This window comes from Cryptotermes secundus, unplaced genomic scaffold (genome assembly GCF_002891405.2).
Source record: "Cryptotermes secundus unplaced genomic scaffold, Csec_1.0 scaffold743, whole genome shotgun sequence".
In the NCBI taxonomy this organism is placed as follows: Eukaryota; Metazoa; Arthropoda; class Insecta; order Blattodea; family Kalotermitidae; genus Cryptotermes; species Cryptotermes secundus.
The window spans coordinates 394,473-414,085 of NW_019745093.1; the positions used below are offsets into that span (position 1 = coordinate 394,473).

Consider the following 19,613-nt stretch of genomic DNA (forward strand, 5'->3'; position numbering starts at 1 on the left):
GACTCTGAAGACAACCATTTTAAGGGCAGAAAGCAACGCGGAAGGAGGTGAGAATGATGAATCACTGGAGGAAGGCGGGCGGACCAAATCGTAAAATAAGAGAAAAGTAAAATATAATAAGAAAATGAAGGTAATGAAACTCTACATTTTTCCCTTTGCTTAACTGAGCACCAACAGTGTGAGCCTCAAGTTCGCTCTGGTCGTTATGAAGTAAGAAACATCGTCCGTCCATGCCGGGAATCGAACTCCCATTTCTCTACTTACGGTCTGAGATATGAGCCGTGTAATCAGTCGGAAATTAACCGACGTTTCGGAGGAACTTTCGATCCCCATATGCAGAGCCGAAGAATAAGGCAAGTTTGCTACCTGCTTCATATTGGTTTCTTGCATGGCTTATTCTTCGGCAGGAGGCGAAATGTTCCTCCGCAACGTCGGTTGACATTCAACGGGCCACATTACATTATGTCTCAGACGGTAGCGCTCTTCATAACTTCAGCTGTGAGAACTTCCTTTTCCGGTTTCTTTTTTCCGGCACATTGTCTAGCGGCTATGCTGACAGTGATAAAAGACTGGCAAAGCGGAGAACACGAACATGCACAGTGCTCACGTTCCACAGTTTCGGAGTCCATGTGTAATTACAGTGTCAGAGGTTAGTTATTTGTTTGCTCCAAACAAGTGATCCAACCTTCTTCACATCCAGATAAGAAATATGGTCTGATAGCACGGTATCTTTGACCGAAGCGTTCAGTCTCCTCCTGCTAGAAACATCTAACTAACGCAGTGATCTCTCGGTAAATACATCGGCTGCAGTTATGAGTTGTTCGTTATTTCATCCGAAACGGAATTACTTCACGTCATCGGACAGATTGTGTCAGTATAAATGCAATTTGGAAGTGCGTGTGTGAGTTTCACATAACGAGTATCTGTTTCCTACACATCTTCTACCGAGTGTTGGAGTGTTCTATCTCCACTTTTTGGAAAAAGTGAGATAACGCACTTTTGTGATTCTCCGTATTGTTTTCACTATTACCATGCATTTCCATAAATTTTCTTTGCTTGTAAGTCTGAGATTTCAGAAAGTGTTTCGTCACAAAATCAAAATTACGCATTTTTTTATGTTTTATATGTGACTCAAATTGTGTTATGTTTGGTGCTTGATTCATATTAAAAAACATCAGTGTTTATTGTTGTCTGAGTGCTGGAGTGTTCTAGCTCCACTTCGAACGAAAATGGGATAATTCACTTTTTTTATTCTCCGCATTGTGTTGCACTATTCCCACACAATTTCATAGGACTAGCTGACTTGCATGTGTGAGATGCCAGAATGCGTTTTGTTCTAAGCCACATTTAAATTGCAGTTAGCTCCCAAACTTCAAAACCAGTTTCCCGAAAATTGCTGACGATGGACATAGTTCACTCCAGTACTCAGGTGACGAAATGTGTTCTAGAGAATTAGTTTCGTAAAGAGACTGTCTTTATACACTCAGGACTTAATTCTGTTTTGTATGACACTCAGCATAAACAGCGATTATGTCCCTAAACAACGTTAACCAGTCGGATTTTGCAATGGAGACGTGAGGTGTTTCCTGTGAGGTACGAACTGAACTAACCTATAGGCGTGTACATTAGAATGTTTTGTAACGGTGAGTGAAAGCTAACAAATTCTGATGTTTCGGAGTACCGTATCAGCGAATTGCCGAGGGTTAACATGTTGCATACACTAAATTACGCGATGAGTCATCCTGAACGAGCGAGTAGTGTCTTGTTCCAGTGTGTTGTGTCTGTTTTATAAGTAATGTGGATAATTGAAGAATAGTTATTATTAATCATGGAATGTGACCTACTTCATGAAGATCTGAAATGTAAGATTTGAGGCTTTCACGGCGGTGACTATGAAGAAAGCAGTCTTCTGGGCTTTGGCACCGTGTATATGTGGTGTTAACCGACCGGTTCTCACGGTCTCTTCGCTTGCAGAATTCTTATATTTTTTCTTCAACCCTGAAGATGGGGGCGATACGTTCCTCCGAAACGTCGGTTAACACCACATATACACGGCGCCAAAGCCCAGAAGACTGCTTTCTTCAAGATCTGAAATGTTCCTCTCCCTTTCAAAACCTGCGTGAATTTGTCCATTCAGATCGGTTCAGTAAAAGTGTCGACAGCCCTAATCTGAATCCACGGGCTAAACAAAGTGGACACTTGATAGCTTTTCAATCAGGCAATAACCACTTCATTCAAAATCCTTTATAATACATTATTCATTGACCATCATACCGACCGACGCGTTATAGTCTCGATACTGAAAAAGCTTCGTTATATAAGTTCATAGTCACTGGCGAAGGGGGGGTTGGGGGTATAAGCCAGTCATACGTCCCTCCCGGACGTTTGAAACAAAATTGAAGTGAAGACGAAAATATACAAAGTACGAAACTTAAATAATGGAAGTATTTAAATGAAATGATTCTTCTGACCTGAATACTCTAGGACGTACGTGTATAGTGTTGGACGGTCTGATGTTGCTTGGTTCTGGCGTCTCGTAATCTCACATTAATCATTATCAGATAAGAGAAGAGATGTCGAGTGTACAGCCTCGTGAACTGATATATAGCCTCTTCGCATGTGAGTCTGATATTGTAGTGTAACAGGCCGTGGAGGCCCATAGGGTTGTGAGACGTCGAGGCTCCCACATTTTCTAGACAACTGACTCACAGATGGCGGTAAGGTTGTCAGCCTATACCCCCAGGAGGATTCCTGGTACTCATTTCTGTTAGAGGCTGAGTCGACCCTAGGGCCATAGTGTGACTGGCAGGCTTAGGTCAATTGAAAAATCCACCCCATCGGGACTCAAACCCGCGACCTTCCGGTTTGTAACACAACCAACTGCACTACCGTGTGTCCCCAGCGAATAGATTGGTGTAAAATTAGCTGACTCGTATTCGGGAGGTTTTTGATTCGAATATCGGTCGGCTATCATGACTGAGTCTTCTCATTATTTTTCTCAGTCCCCACAGCTAAGTATTGGGATAGTAACAGTTCACTATTACACACATACTAGTGTTCTCAGTATGTTACAGTCTTCACTAGACGTTGATTGGTAGCGGCTGCCAACGGTGAAGTTCCCTTTCCTATAGGGTCCCAAACGGTCCCCGGCCTTAGCTACTAGCTTCTAAAAGCAACACCTCACAACGATAGATCCTCAGTGGTTCTCGAATCAACTCACTCACTCCACTGACTGACTTCTCATCGTCCTGCTTATAACGTTTCAGCACGGACCCCACAGAAAACGTCGTTCCTATGTTGATGTTTACGCGCCGTTGTCTAGTAATGGCCGTCGTGTAATCTTTTCGAGTTCGTTGCCTAGCAACGAGTCTACATGCCACAATATAAAAATTCCGACCATACTGAGTAAAGCCAACATTTACATGCATCCACAAGGGCATAAATTCGCAATTGTGACTGGCAAGAAACCAGGAGAAGTTATACTGGACCCAACACTGATGGTTCATGGCAGTTGTAGCTACAGTGCAGACGCATCTGTGTTACATTCACGTTCTGAAGAGTTAAACAACTGCGGACATAGGTCAGTCCCAGTACAAAGGTCTCAGTGCAGGCTGTGTTTGTGAGGCCCTGTTTGAACCTTATTCATATGAACTGACATTGGTGACAATTGTCCGGCTTGGCAACACAGTGGCACAATTATCTTGACGGCACGTGCTGCGTTTCTTAGTTTAGTTGGCAGGGATCTCAAGTTCGTCCAAGAGAGCGTTGGTGTGAGTGCAACAATGGCATTAGTGTGCCCTAAGTATAGAATATTTTTACACGCCTCTTTTCCCTAACGGCGTTTCCAGTATATCCGTGTATGCAGACTTATGATAGAAAGATTAATAAGTAATGACTCAAAGAGGATGCTTGTCTCCACGGCGTCGCGCGTCCTGAAGGTAGCTACGCCTTTAGCGAAAAAGCAATCACGGAAAGCCGACAAGGGGTGGTCCTCCAGCAGGGATGTTTGAGCGTGAGGCTTACAACTCCAAATCGTAAAAAAATATGTTAAATGTACTCTTAGCGAAGTAAAATTAGAATGATCAAGTCATGGAGCGTAAGATTGCCAGGGCATGTAGAACGAGAGGGGGAAAAGAGGAATGCATATAGGATATTGGTCGGAAAGACAGAAGGGAAGAGACCACTAGGAAGACCAAGACGTAGGTGGGTGGACAATAATAAAATTTATGTTGGAGAAATAGAACGGGATGGTATGTACTGGGTCTGACTCAGGTTATGGACCATTGAAGGGCTGTTGTGAACACGGTAATGAACTTTCGGGTTCCATGAAGGGCAATAGAAAAGTCACAAACGACCCCGGAGGGCTCTTCTGAAGTAGGAAGTTACCTTTCTGGTACAATGTAATGCTGGAAATTTGAGTAGCTACGCAACTGGCAGCTTCCGAAGGAGGGCTCAGTTCCATGGAGTTAGTTCAGAAAGGATTTGGAAGACAGTGATTATGTCCTAATTTGAAGTACTATCCCAGCACTATCCTGAAGGGAGTAGAGATAAGACAAAATATCTTCTTCTGACAGATCTCAAAACGACGCAGGGTTACAACTCCGGGAGCATAGCGTCTGTTCCTACGGCTTGTTAAATCTCGGGCCCTCTCTTGACGTAACGAACCACAATTTAATAACGCAGAACCAGACTTTTGGATCGTGATAGCTTAGTTAGTGGCTATTATAGAACAATATCTGACCTTGACATGTGCCACTTATATTTTCAAATGCGAATTCGGTCTGTCAGGCTGCCTAATCTCATAAATATGTTTCATAAAGAGTATTAATTTCATCTGCCAGTCCACTCAAAATATATGCAGAATCGTTTTAACCGAGGTCACTAGATCATAAGACAGAGAATATAAGGCAGGCTGGGAGGGTCAGCACTTCTCCAAAAAAAAAAAAAANGGCGGAAGAATTTCCATATTAAATTTAATTAAAAATTATAAATTCTTCACAGTATATTTTCACTTCTGATTACGAAGAACCTAATTATAATTTATATAATTTTGCATAGCTGATAGTCTTTCAGAAATTAAGAATACGCATGCCCATTTGGAACCCAATGATTACCTGCAAAATATTCACAAGATCCTGCCCATGAATTTCTATATGTATAATATAAATACCGTCGTAAATGCAACAATTTATTGTAGTTCTTTTTCTTCCTTCTTACACACTACATGTTTCGGCCCTAACTGGCCATCATCAGGTGTATTTCGTTGACGTAGCTGTTATACTGCATGTAATTTAAAATTTAAAAAACACCAGCTTCCTCAATTGTCATTGCTGCGTTTCAATCGGTCCCGATATACCAGAATCCCCTTGCTATTTTTGTCAGTTATGTTTAAAATCTCTGATAATATACACTCGATTTAAATTTAAAATTTAAATCACAGGGATACCTGCTCCATGTCTACAGGTGCTGCAGCGGCTACTTCTTGCTTTCAGCACCGTTCACGTATTATTCTGTAATACACAAATATTCGTATTACTATCTTATGTTCTTACGTTATTCCTATATGTTTTATACTGTTATGTGCGCCGACTGAAAAGCAGCGATGACAATTGAGAAAGCTGGTGTTTTTAAATTTTAAATTACATGCAGAGTAACAGCTACATCAACGAAATACACCTGATGATGGCCAGTTACGGCCGAAACATGTAGTGTGTAAGAAGGAAGAGAAAGAACTACAATAAAATGTTGCATTTAGGACGGTATTTATATTATACATATAGAAGTGATGAGTGCAACAGGATGCTTAAATATAATATAGTAAACTGCCCATGAACTTCATACTGCAACAGCCTAATTCGGTCCCCACCCTCATAATCCTTCCTTTCAAGCCTTTTACCATCTATGTCTAGATCTTCCAAGTGGTCTATTCCCTTCAGATGTCCTGGTCAAAGCTGTGTATGAATTTCGGATCTCTGTCCTGTGTCCTACAGGTCCAGAGCATCTTACCGACCCACACTCTGTGGGCAGAATGCAGAACTTCCTACGTTAAAGCAAGTGGTACATATATTAATCACTGGTCTTTGAAGGGTTAAATTAAAAATATATGCACAAGGAAGCAGTCGTGACGTAATATGAGATATTATTGTGGTATCTGCCTCGATGGGCTGAGGAAAACCACAAAAATCCTCAATCAGATGAGGCAATATTACTCCTGACGTCTGAATTCACATCATTTCTGTAAGAAACAGTCGAGCAGAGCGTTCAGTAACTATGGTTATCTTGTTAAAGCGGAAATTTGTATTTGTATGTCCACGCCAGCATCTTGGCGCTTCTTTTATTTGTTTAAATTTATACAGTATGACAAATTTACGGGCCGTAAAATGGAAGTTAAGACATGGAAAAACGATATTTACACTGTGGGTATCATAGACTGCTGTGAATTTTGAGGTTGCGCTGAAACAAAAATAATCATATCAACTTTGTTAATTAGGCATCACGCCATGGAGTCGCAGGGGGTAAGTTCTTAGCTTATCTATCTATACCTCTACAGCCCTGTTGGACCTTGGCCGCTTCTCAGTTTCTTGACATTTTAAACAGCCGGTAGGACTCCTCGGACGGGGGATCAGCGCGTCGCAAGACCGCTACCCACACACAAGAGAACATAAACACAGAATAAACTTAGACGGACATCCATGACTTGAGTTGGATTTGAACACACGATCCCAGTGTTTGAGCGCCCGAACACAGTCCATGCCTTAGTCTGCGCGGCCATCGTGATGGGCGAATTCTTAAATTGGACACTGTATAGAAGTGGGCGATCAGACTCACGCTCCGGCTGTTCTAATTCCTCAGAGACATGCCTCGATACTACTGGATAGGAGGCAGGGTGGGACCCACAGCCGGTCTCGAAGCTGTGGAGAAGAAATACTCTCTTACCCATCACAGGAATGGTAGCCCAATGCATAGAGGGAGTCGTTTAAAAGCGTAGTTTCAGATTTGTGTTCGGGAGGTCCGCTTATCACATCTCGGGACACTATCTATCTTGTTCGGAACGTATTTCTGATTATACTTAGCCACTTTGAGCAAAATTCCGGGATTAGACTTCGATTAAGCAGAGACCAGTTCCTTCCAAATCCTTTCCAGTTCATTATCATCCTACGATTCGACGCTGACAGCATCGTTAAATAGTCCACAGTAGAGATTGCCGATTCCTGGTTAGCTCAGCCCACAGTCTAGTCACTATACCCTCTGAGCTATTCCCGTTCCTGTATAATTATTAGTACTTTGCGTTGCACGCGCAGAAATGAACTCGGCAAGCGAAATACGGAAATAAGTGAAGGAAGTATCGGCATTTTCCATCGTGTGCCCCCCCCCCCAACCCGCCTCTCGCCGAACACGAGCCAGCGTCGAGAAACGCAAAGTTATCACAGCGAGTGGCCTCTCTGTTTGCGCAAGAAACAGGACTGCCTCAAGGCAGCCAAAAAGAAGTTTACAATCCCGCTTTATTTTGGGCTTCCAGGTTCACAATGAAGATGTATACGCGAGATGAGATGAAACTTAGAGAATTTGTAAGCATAGGAACTTGACGGGGGCACGCGGTAGCGTAGTTGGTTGAGGGGCTATGCTACAAGACGGAAGGTAGCGGGTTCCGATGAGGTCAGTGGATTTTTTCAATTGACCTAATCCTTCCAGCCGCACTAGGCCCTGGGGTCGACTCAGCCTCTAACAGAAATGAGTATCAGGACTTAAATAAATAATTTCCTGGGGAGTAAAGGCTGACAACCTTACCGCCATCTTTGAGCCGATTATGTAGATAATGTGGGAGCCTCAACGTCTCATAACCCTATGGGCCTTCACGGCCTGGTACAGGGATAGCTTTACTTTTTCTTTTTATAAGAATTGGATAAACGTACAGACCGGCTCTGGGGTCCACTCAAACTCCTATCCAATGGGTACCAGGGGGCTCTTTCCCAGGAGGTAAAGCGGCAGAGGCGTGAAGCTAACCACTCACCTCCAGATAAGGTCGAGATCAAGAAAATGTGCATCTATACATCCACTCCCCCATACGCCTTCATGGCGTAGTGCTTAATTAGTTAAGCACAGGGAGAACTTTACCAAAGAATCAGATAAATCCGTTGGCTCAAGGCTCCTAGAACCCATTTGATAGAAGGCTCGGTGAGCCTCAGGGTCGGCCTGGAGGGTGAGCCTGCCTGTAGGCTAGTCACCGAGTTGTCATGACTAAGCACATTCCGAGCCAGTTGCGATTTATTTTACTGATGTTCCAACTCAGAGAATTCATTTTTCCAAATACATTTAAGCCTTTCTGAGCCCTTCTTCTTCCCTTCATCTCGTGTCCCACTTCTCAGCCCCTCCCTTATTCTTTCTCCGTCTCCAAATTTACTGGTTGTTTTACATCGCTGTCCGTACCTAAGCTAGTATTCAGCGCCGAATGGCATCGTTACAGATGAGTAAAATTGAAAGGCTTAGGTAGTAACTGGTCATGACGTAATTGAAGTTACTGTCCTGGTACCTTACTGCGCGGACTGTGGGAAATAATGAAAAGTCTCACTCACGATACCTGGTAGAGATTCGAACCGAACCCTTCCCGGATACAAACAAAAACAAACTCCATGGTTTTAGTCCGCAAGCGAACTATTCCGACTGAGCGACCGCCGCTTGTCAGCGAAGTTAGTGGCAACTTAAGCGGATAGTGTGTGCCGCGTGGTCAGCGCAACGGAACCCCACGGCTGTTAATTTCGGTTTTCTAGACCGGAGCCGCTATTTCCTTGAAGTATCTCCTCAGTTATCCTCACGAGGCTGAGTGGACTCTGTTCCAGACACTACTTCTCAGAAAATCTAGTAGCGCCGGGAATCGAACCCCGGACCTCTGGATCTGTAGCCAGGAACTCTGACCATTTGACCACAGGGGCGGTCCGGACTACGAATCAGTTATCTTCACATCGATCCATTCACTGGGGTCACGCGGTAGCGTAGTTGGTTGAGATACTATACTACAAGCCGGAAGGTCGCGGGTTCGATTCCCTATGAGGCCACTTGATTTTTTCAATTGATGTAATCCTTCCAGCCGAACTATGACCCTGGGGTAGACTCAGCTTCTAACATAAATTAATACCAGGAATCTTCCTGGGGGTAAAGGGCGGCCGGCGCATAAGGCTGACAAACTCACCGCTATCTGTGAGCCGATTGTGGGAGCCTCAACGTCTCACAACCCTATGGGCCTCCACGGCCTGTTACAGGGATAGTTTTACCTTTTACCAATCATTCGCTTGCACTGTTTGTTTATATTTTCTGTTATTTTCCGTTTATAATTTCTCTCCTAGTTCACAATCTTCCCGTTTGCTTCTCCCTGAACACTACGCTGTTCCACACGTTCCTGTAGGCGGGTGCGGGGAAAGTTAGCTGTGAAGTGCGGTATTTCCGCCAGAAGATTAGACAGGCCACAGCGATAAAACGCGATTTGTCTGTGACGTCGCGTTGGAACAAACTCTGCCCCCTTAAAAAGTGGACAGGGGATTCAGTGGGTTGATAGAGAGAAATTGCGTTACTTTTCAGTTGGAAATCTGTTCGGGGGCCACGTTGGGAAGCAGTTCTAACAGTGCGGTGTGCTGCGGGTTTTGCAGGCATAATCACAGTTCCTCATGTCGAGACACAAGGCAAGGACGCGTCGAATAGTGACAGTTCAGCGAAAGACTGTGTTGCACAACTGCTTACCTGAATGAAGCGCGTCAGGTTAGTGTACCACTAGCAGGAGGCTTACTCACAAATGGCAGAATCTGAGGTCCTCACATCGGTGCTTATGAAGAGTAATATCTTTTGGGATATAACACCGTGTATTCCGTTAAAAGTCACCGAACCTCGCACCTGCTTTCACGCTGGTATCTTGCTCGACTTATTCGACCCTGAAAATAGAGGCGATATGTTCCTCCGAAACGTCGGTTGACCGTCAACTGACTACATGTCGTTATATACCAAAAGATATTGCTCTATTCACAGATTCATTGTGAGGTTTATATTGCTACTAAATTTAAATTTTGTGTTTTGTTGTATCTGAGGTTCACACAGCGGTTTACTTCTGGGAAATGACGCCGTGTAGTCCGGTAAAAATTCATCGACACCTGATTCTTTCTAGTGAGCTTCTACATGAGCACGCCATCAAGTCTCAGTAGGCAGTTCTATTGATGTGGGGTTTTTTGTTAATGGTGTTTCTAGATTCATTAGTGTGCGGTGTTGGTTGTAAGCTGGGTATGGTTACCAAGGTGTGAGCCAAAATGTGAGCTTGTGAGAGGCAGAAATTTTTGGCACTCAAAACTTACAGTGGCGGTGCTTATTGGAGTGTTTAATATCGTGAATTTTTCTGCGAATGTTTCGTGACCCGATCCTAGAACGAATCCGCAGAATACGGGTCAAACAGGAAGCAAATAATAATAATAATAATTAGTGCTCGTAATCAAGAAAAATGTGGATAAATTCCCGAGTATGTGTGTGTGTGTGTCTGTGTGTGTTTAACTTCTGATCCATTTGACTGTCTGTTATGCGCGTTAATAACCGTTGGAACTCATCCCAAACTCATAATTTTTANCACGTAAGTGTTGTTAAGAAGTGAGAAATGAAACATATAAATATTTAATTAAGAAATGAAAAGTATAGATTTTCAGAGGATAATAATAATACTAACAATTATACTATATTTAAACATCGTTTGGAGAGAACTTTGCTGGCTCCGAATACGTAAACATCCCTGCAGACAACATTAGCAGCTGAAGCACATCTAGCAGAGGGGCAATAATAATAAAAATGTGAAAGTAAAATTGTCCGAGCTTAATTCCTTAAGCACTGTGCCACGGGGACGTATGTGGGAGTGGAGGTATAGCTCCACCTTTCTTGACCTCGGCACTAGATGGAGGTGGGTGGTCAGCTTCACGCCTCGGCCTCTTTAATCCCGGGGTAAGAGCCCCCGTTACTCATTGGATAGGAGGCTAGGTGTGCCCCAGAGCTGGTCTGAACCCTGTGAAGAGAAAATATTTTTCCCGTACCAGAAATCGAACTATGATTCCTTCTGGGTCCTCCACGCCCACCACTTCTTCTTCCTAGTGAACTCAATCCATTTCTTTAAGATCAGTTTCAATAATAATATCCCATAAACGCCTAGGTTTTTATGAGTTGTCTCTTTCCTTCAGGTTTTCCGACAAGAACTCTAAATATATTTCTGTTCTGTCCGGTACCCTTAATGTGCCCCGTCTTCACGCGCTCGAAATGGCTGACGCTTGCACAAATTTCTAAACTCGTCATGCAAATTACAGAAACGTTGCTACTGATAATTTTCATGGTTAATGATTCATGAATATTTAACATGAAGTTCTCGCGGTCTACATGTTTCCAATGTTCATCCACGTGGCAAACTGCACTCACTAATTGCGACCCACTTACGCGTCAGTCGCCTCAATAAATTGGGCAGGTACTCGGCTGTTTCGAGTTAGGCTCTACCCAGTAGGAATGTGGATTTATTTTCTCAATCCGTAAATATTTACAGTCATTCCTCGCTAATCCGGAGTTATGGGCGGTAGAGGTCAACCGGAATAGTGAAGCAAAAGTAGCCCTAAAAGACAAATAAAAATCTTAGAACACAAACACATGGAAATTTTATCAATGCAAGAAATAAAATCTATCCCCGTAACAGGTCGTGAAGGACCATAGGATTGCGAGACGTCGAGGTTCCCATATTTTCTAGACAATCCGCTCACAGATGATGGTAAGATTTTCAGCCTTATGCGCCGGCAGCCCTTTACCCCTCCAGGAATATTCCTGGTACTCATTTCTGTTATGGCCTGAGTCGACCCCAGGGACATAGTGCGGCGGGAAGGATTAGGGCAATTGAAAGGATCTACCTCATCGGGACTCGAACCTGCGACCTTCGGGTTTGTATCATAGTGCCTCAACCAAATACCCTACCGCGTGCCCCTTGCTGTTAGTAGTGTTGATGAAAATAAATAATAAAATATCACTGTTTAACCTTTATTTCAAAACAAAAAAAGATAATATATTGAGACCGCACCCTAGCTCAAGTGGTTAGTCGCCGGCTTTCCACCGCGGCGACTCGGGTTCGATCCCGGCTCTGGTCAAGTGGGATTTGTGGTGGACAAAGTGGCGCTGGGGCATGTTTTCTCCGAGTACTTCGGTTTTCCCTGTCAATCTCCATTCCACCAACTGCTCCACAATCACCCTCACCTATCATCTTGGACTGGTACAATAGGCCTGAAGTGGCCGCAGTACAAGGGGCTTAGCCCGACTCCACTAGCAAATAAAAAATATATATATTTATTCATCGATAGAAGACTCAAAAGCTGTACTTGTTTTTGAACGTAATTATGCAGGTTTGAAATCAAGTTTTTCTGAACAGACAAGTGACTCATCTGCCCTCCTAAATGCCCAGTGTCTTTCAAAGTATGCACTCAACTGTGAACGGCATTTTTCATTTTTCATATTTCAATCCGGATATAGCATAGAATGGCAGGATGAGAGATAAATGATCAATTGGAAGAGATTTGGAAGGAAGTTGTCGTGGTCTCCTGGAATTTACCTGCAAGACCACCAGAAAAACACGTGAAATCTCAGTGAGGGCAGCCCGTCTTCCGGCCGAGACTCGAACCAAACTACTCTTGAGTACATTTCCAGAGCGATATCGCTACATTGTCACGTTCTGTGAGGTGTTTACTTATTATCTGTCTGTACCCTCCTATTCACTTGCGGTTTATTTTTCCACACTGACGAAGGGAGCAGGAAACTCCCCCAAACCTTAGTTAAGCTTTAACCGGGATGTAAGGCATCTACTTCCTTTAAGCCAGCAAGTCTTGACATAAGAATTAAGACTGCGAGTCAGTGAAGCGAAGAGACAGTTCTGTGCGTTTTCCCAGCAGCCCTTGGTAAGTTTAAATAATTAACTTTCCTCTCCGTTGATCCTGCTTGTGCCGTGGTTACATTCTAATTTCCTCCTTCCGTATGGCCGCCAATCTACGAATAACCTGTCTCAGTCGATATTTCAGTGTGGTCACAGTAACGACAAAATATAACCTGCGAGATCTACAGTCTCGCATAAAAGCTTATTCACACGTCCTATCATGAAACTATAGCCGCGACAGCTCGGTTGACATAGCGACAAGGATTACGTGCTGACCGGCCGAGGAATCTGGGTTCGATTTCTTCTCTTTTCTGCAATGCCCAATCCAGCTCTAGGGCCCACCTGTCCAATGGGTACAAACGGTTATTTCCGGCGGGGGGGGGGTTTAAGCGGCTATGGCAATTCAAACTGACCACTCACCTCCATTGTCGTGCCGAGGTTAAAAATGAGTGGAGCCGTGCCTCCACTCCCCCTGCGTTTTCATGGCGTTACGCTTAATGAAACACAGAGAAAATTTTCACCTTTCTATCATAAAAGCGACTTTTCCCTTTTCACAAGAAAAGGAACCATTATTGCAATTTATGAATCTGTGACTCTACAGCCTTTTTATGGACCTTAGCCTCTTTTTAATTTCTTGATCCTGTACACAGTTAGTAGGTCTCCTTGGTCGAGGGATCAGCCCGTCACAAAGCCGCTACCTACACACAGAACATAAACAGAATTAATGCACACAGACATCCATGCCTTGAGTGGGATTCAAACCCACGATCCCAATATTCGAGCGAGCGTAGACATTTCATGCCTTAGACCGCGCGGCCATTGTGATAGGCATTCTTACAATTATCATAAATACCAAGGCCGCGCCATAGCTCAAGCGGTTAGTCGCTGGCTTCCCACCGCGTCGGCCCGGGTTCGATCCCGGGTCTGGTCAAGTGGGATTTGTGATGGACAAAGTGGCGCTGGGGCTGGTTTTCTCCGAGTACTTCGGTTTCCCCTGCCAATCTTCATTCCACCAAATTCTCCATCATCATAATTACCCGAGGCAGGCTACAATAGGCCGATCAGTGGCCGCAGTGTTGAGTGGACCCAGCTGGACTCCACCGATTAAAATAAACATAAAAACCAGTTTGAAGTTTATAATAGAGTGGGCTGTTTTGATGAAATACGGCAGAACACTCAACAGTTTCGTGTTCTATTGATTCAGAACGTGTAGGCAATGAAGTGACGCATGAAACATGTTCATTTCAGGAACGTACGTTTATGATTTCGCATGACTTGATTGTCTCTATATGAAAATCATGCAACAGTAGTAATGTCAGGTTTCTTTTCGAAGCCTGAAGAAGAGACAACAGGAGTTGTCTGCAGTCTAGCTGCAGTTGTCAGTACAACTGTCATGAGGCATCAGTACTGGGTCCCACATTAGTGCAGTTCAGGTGCAATTGTCAGTACAACAGAGAGAATTTACTGGAGTCTAGTTGCAACTGTCAGTACAACTGCCATGAGGCATCAGTACTGGGTCCCACATGAATAGCTTCCCCTGGTTTCTTGTCGGTCAGAAGATGCCAATAATGTTATTTAGTTGAAGAAAGCAGTCTTCTGGGATATGGCGCTGTGTAGATATTGTGTTAACCGACGTTTTGGAGGAACGTATCGCCTCCATCTTCAGGGTAGAAGAAAAAGATAGCACATGAGCACTTGTTTGCGCCGGTTCCTCGCTTGTGCAGTTTCTTCGTTTTCTTACATGTTATTTAGTTGTCTGGCTGTGACGTCAGTTCACGTATGTGTTAATGAGTCTAAGTGTGCAAATTCTGTATTCCTTTGATTGCGCTTAGTGATTTATTTTTATTTTCCTTCTTCTTCTCGTTATTTCCTTTTACGTCATCATTCTCCTCCTCTATCTCTTGGGCTCTCTACGCCTAACCCCCAACTTCCTTACGGAGGTTAACGTGGTCCTGTTCAGCAGGTTTCACGCATCTGTCTAATCACATCGTTGTAGCGGGTTTTCATTTCTTGTTACGTATTTGTGTCTACAGCCACGCCGTAGCGTAGTTGGTTGAGACACTATGCTACAAACCGAGGCCGCGCCATAGCTCAAGCGGTTAGTCGCTGGCTTCCCACCGCGGCGGCCCGGGTTCGATCCCGGGGTCTGGTCAAGTGGGATTTGTGGTGGACAAAGTGGCACTAGAGCAGGTTTTCTCCGAGTACTTTGGTTTCCCCTGCCAATCTTCATTCCACCAAATTCCCCATCATCATAATCAACCGGGCCAGATACAATAGACCAATCAGTGGCCGACGTGCCGAGTGGACCCAGCTGGACTCCACCACCCACGGTACGAAAATGCTACAAACCAGAATATCGTCGGTTTGATTCCCGATGAATTCATTGATTTTTTTCATTTGACCTAATCCTTCCAGCCGCACTGTGGCTCTGGGGTAGACTCAGCCGGCGTGTAAGGCTGACAAACTCACCGCCATCTGTGAGCCGACTGTCTAGAGAAAACGTGAGAGCCTCCACTGCCTGTTACAGGGATAGATTTACATTTGTTACGTGTCTGGAAGTTGGAGGTATTCATCTAATTTAAGATTTGAGAAAGCTGCAGATAAGAAGTTAACTTCTGTTGTTCTGGGATATCTTCCAGTCATCCTTAAGCATCTGTCTTGTATCATCAGGATTGTTTAGATATTAAATTTGTGTGCGTAGGCAGGTGCAGGCTTCGCAACCAAAGCAGACCACTCATCTAACACCACGTCATGTATAGCCAGAGTTTGGTGACGGATATGAGTTTGCTGAGGTAACCGGGGAGGGGATATGGCTCTGGAATTTTTGCCAATGTCATTTTGAATATGTTGCTTATGCGTTCATTCCAGATGTGTAAAGTATAGGTAAGCCGATCACAGTGGCCCCGCGGTCTAAGTTATGAAGTGTCTTCACTTCTCGAGCATTGAATGGGTCGTGATTTCAAATCCCACTCAAGGCATGGATATCTGTGAGCGTTTGTGTTTTCTTGCTGGCCTGTGTGTATGTAGCGGCCTTGCGACGGGCTGATCCCCGGTCCAAGGTGTCCTACCGGCTCTATTACAAAACTGAAAAGAAAGAGGCCAGGGCTCACCAAAGGGCTGTAGAGCCATTGATGAATGAACGAAAGTAAAGGTAAAGTTGTTACTGTGCTTAACTAATTAAGCACTACGCCATGAAGACGTAGGGAGTGAATGTATAGATCATTTGTAATTAATCTCAGCACTATTTTGGATTGATCAGCTTCACGCTCCGGCCTCGTTACTCCGAGGAAATAACCCCCGATACTCTACAACGCACTACAGCACGCACTAAGTCTTCTCAGTCAGCTGTATCTTCAACGGTTGTCGCCTGATAACGGCTTCCAATGTCGTAGATTCTTTAGCTTCCGTATTCAGGCCTTATTCGCCGGCGACTGTGTTACAACTAACTAAACTTTAGACTTCTCTTACATATAACACCTTGGCAAAAACCCTATAGAAAAAAACACTCCGAACACGTTTTCTATTGTTGCATCACACAGCTGTCGCACCGACTGCATAGAGAACACTGCTACACAGTCCACTGATGCGTGTTAAGAATCTGTTGCCTAGAACCGGACGTTATGTACAGAGTCATTACTTAGCAACGAGTTTACATGTTACTAATGTGCTTTAATATGTGGAGGACTTTACGACGTTTCGTCCTTCACATGAAACATCAAAATGCAAGGTGACATTAACTGTAAGACGTTGCTATGTACTCTACACGACATAAGAAAGCAAAGAATACTAAAACTATAACTGTGAAGAATGCTGTATTGAAACTGTGAACTGACGGCAGTGAGTTGCGTTTGTATAACCGGACAGAGATGACTGATAGACACAAAATGGCGGGGCCTCTCGGTCGATTAAAACGATTACCGACGTTTACTGTATCAAGGGGAGAGGTACAATTCAGTCTTCGAACTGTGGATCCCATGTTCCGGCTGTCTCTAACGCGACTAGTTGATTCATCGTCATCAGCGTCGCCTACGCCTCCCGACTCATCCTCTCCAGGGGCGGAGGCCCGGTTTGCAGCCAGCTGGGACACTCGTTTCAGACAGGAGTGGGCACGGCTGAGGACGGCCGTTCAAGAGATCTTCCACTTCAAGGTAAGGGCTGTTTGGCATCCCTGCTTCTCGTATATGCAGCGTTCAGGGCGCATGCGTCGTTCTGCGCTAACTTCCGTAACTCATTTAACGAAACTTTCAGTAAAAGGAAGGTAAAGGTATCCCTGTAACAGGCCATGGAGGCCCATAGGGTTGTGAGACGCCGAGGCTCCCAAATTTTCTAGACAGTCGGCTTACAGATGACGTTGAGGTTGTCAGCCTTACGCGCCGGTCGTCCATTACACCCAGGAAGATTCCTGATACTAATTTCTGTTAGAGGCTGAGTCGACCCCAGGATCATAGCGGTACCGATACTATATAGAGTCAGATGGTATGATAAATTGGGAAGTATTTGAAAGGAAGTGGTCGTGGCTTAATGAGGTACCATCCCGGAATTCGGAAGGGACTGAGGACAACCATGAGAACCAACAAACGGATTAGCCAAATCTAGACTGGGATTCGAACCGAGTACAGAGCTTACATCTGGAACATCCCATTAATATTGGTCTGGAGACCAGCTGTCCTCTATGATGATTTTTCAAGGTTTTCCTCAGTAACTGCAGGAAAACTCCTAGATAATACCTCTAATTAGACCACGACCGGTTCCTTCCAGATCCGTTTTATTCAGTATTCACTAGTAGTCCAATCATTCGGCTTGACCTGTGCAATATGGCGCACTGGCAGCGAGTTTAAGTAAATCATCAAATAAAATAAATCACTAAAAGTGGGATGGTCTAGAGGTAACGTCATAAATTCTTATTTAGTGAGGTGCTCGGTTCAATTCTCGACCGAAACACCGACTATCCTGACTGGTTGTGTCAAGTCCTGTTGGTAAACGCCTGTAAGATACCTCGATTGGGTCACCGACTGTTTCCTTCTAAATCCCTTTCAGTTCATCGTTCACCCCATCACTCGACGCTACTGACCATGCCGTAAAACGAGTTGCACTACTCCGAGTCATGAGATATTAAAATATGGTCATGGGCCCAAGAGGCTCGGAAACAAGACTGACTGTGCTGGCGAAGACCAGTAGAAATTTACCATACTCGATTCGGCATAAACTAAATCACAAACCCCACAACGTAATGCTATATATTAGAGTAAACTTTCGGAACCCTGTATTGCAGGCGGAACCTCGGCAGAGCGGCTCGAAGTCAAGACCCGCCTTTACACGCGGCCAGCTCACGGCGTTGCACAATGACATCAGAGTTCTGCTTCGATCCCAGGCTGGGGCCTTCATATTCGAGTACTACCAGAACACTCTTCTCCCTACCGTCGCATGCCTCCTGCTGGAAGAGATAGAGAGGTTCTCGTCAGATCTCGCTGCCAGTCTTGTCGCGGCCTGGACGCACTTCTACTGCCACGCCCTCCCTACACTCGAGGCCGTCTTCATACAGGTGAAGGTGCGTTACCCCTCCCAGATCACGCACTATCTGCTTCCTTCTCAATTCTTACCAACTCATCCATCGTAGTACCATCCTACATACTGAAGGTAAGGATAAAGTTTTTCCAGTCTAATGGAGGTACAGCTCTACGTATTCTTATCCTCTGTACAAGACAGAGGTAAAGCTATCCGTGTAGCAAGCCGTTAAGGTCCGTAGGATTGTGAGACGTCGAGGCTCCCACATTATCTAGACAGTCGGCTCACAGATGGCGGTAAGGTAGTCAGCCCCATGCACCGGCCGCCATTTATCCCCCAGGAAGATTCCTGGTACTCATTTCTGTTTGAGGCTGAGTAGACACCAAGGCCATAATGCGGCTGGAAGGATTAGGTCAATTGAAAAATTCCAATGGCCTCCTCAGCAATCGATCCCGCGACCTTCCGTCTTGTTGTACAGTGATTCAACCAACTACGCTATCGCGTGCCCCCATGAGATGGAAGTGGGGCCAAATTCGTGCTCCCGCGGAAGTACGTCCCCTTACCCGTTGGATGGGAAGCAGGGCGTGTCCCTTAGCTGGTCTGGACGATTTACTGAAGAGAAAAATCTTAGTCCGGGAATCGAAGCAAGATTCCTCTGCCTTCCATCTCATACCGACTGAGCTGTCCTAACGGGAGTGTTAAAATAACCCAAAATCTACATGCTACAACGGAGAGAAGGCGAGGAGAGTGGTGGGTACGACTCGTCGACATTTGCCATTGTGTTCGCGGCCACACTGAGCTTCATGTGGCAAAAGCGACGGTGAAAATGGCCTCAATGTTTTCATGCTGAACAGTACATCCAGGGACGGTCCTTGATTTCATTGCCTTTCCTTCTCCTCGCTGGAGGACTGTACGTTTTCAGCAGCAGAATTCACTTGAAGATGTACTGTGATATTCCCATGGCTGTGAATATTAGGATTACGGCCTTCTTGGATGTGACACCGTGTAGTCTGGCAAGTAATTACCAGTATTTCAAAGGATCATACTGCTTACATTATGTCAGTAACTAACTAACTAACTAACTAACTATCTTCCCGGAGCTCAGCCCTTCTTGAGTCGCCAGTTGTGCAGCTACTCAAGAACATCCCAACATTTTATGAAAACCGATGGTTCATCACCGTGTTCATAAGAG

At 44.7% G+C, this 19,613-nt stretch overlaps 1 protein-coding gene across 18 annotated transcripts in view; it reads left to right on the forward strand.

Moving 5' to 3' along the window:
* Nucleotides 1-577: 577 nt before the first annotated feature.
* The window catches only part of LOC111874961 (proline-rich protein 5-like), a 28,220-nt gene continuing 9,184 nt past the window's right edge, over nucleotides 578-19,613 (forward strand). Inside the window, exons 1-4 of one of the 18 annotated variants that reach the window (XM_033755661.1) lie at nucleotides 692-1,058; nucleotides 1,517-1,593; nucleotides 16,456-17,064; nucleotides 18,189-18,464. In XM_033755661.1, coding sequence (XP_033611552.1) covers nucleotides 16,783-17,064; nucleotides 18,189-18,464 — 558 coding nt within the window. In that variant the 5' untranslated portion in view covers nucleotides 692-1,058; nucleotides 1,517-1,593; nucleotides 16,456-16,782. Of the gene's footprint in view, nucleotides 650-686; nucleotides 1,059-1,516; nucleotides 1,644-1,679; nucleotides 1,863-9,284; nucleotides 9,751-10,073; nucleotides 10,184-16,175; nucleotides 17,065-18,188; nucleotides 18,465-19,613 lie in introns of those variants that run through there. The other 17 variants (XM_023870868.2, XM_023870857.2, XM_023870858.2 and 14 more) reach the window with 17 other exon arrangements.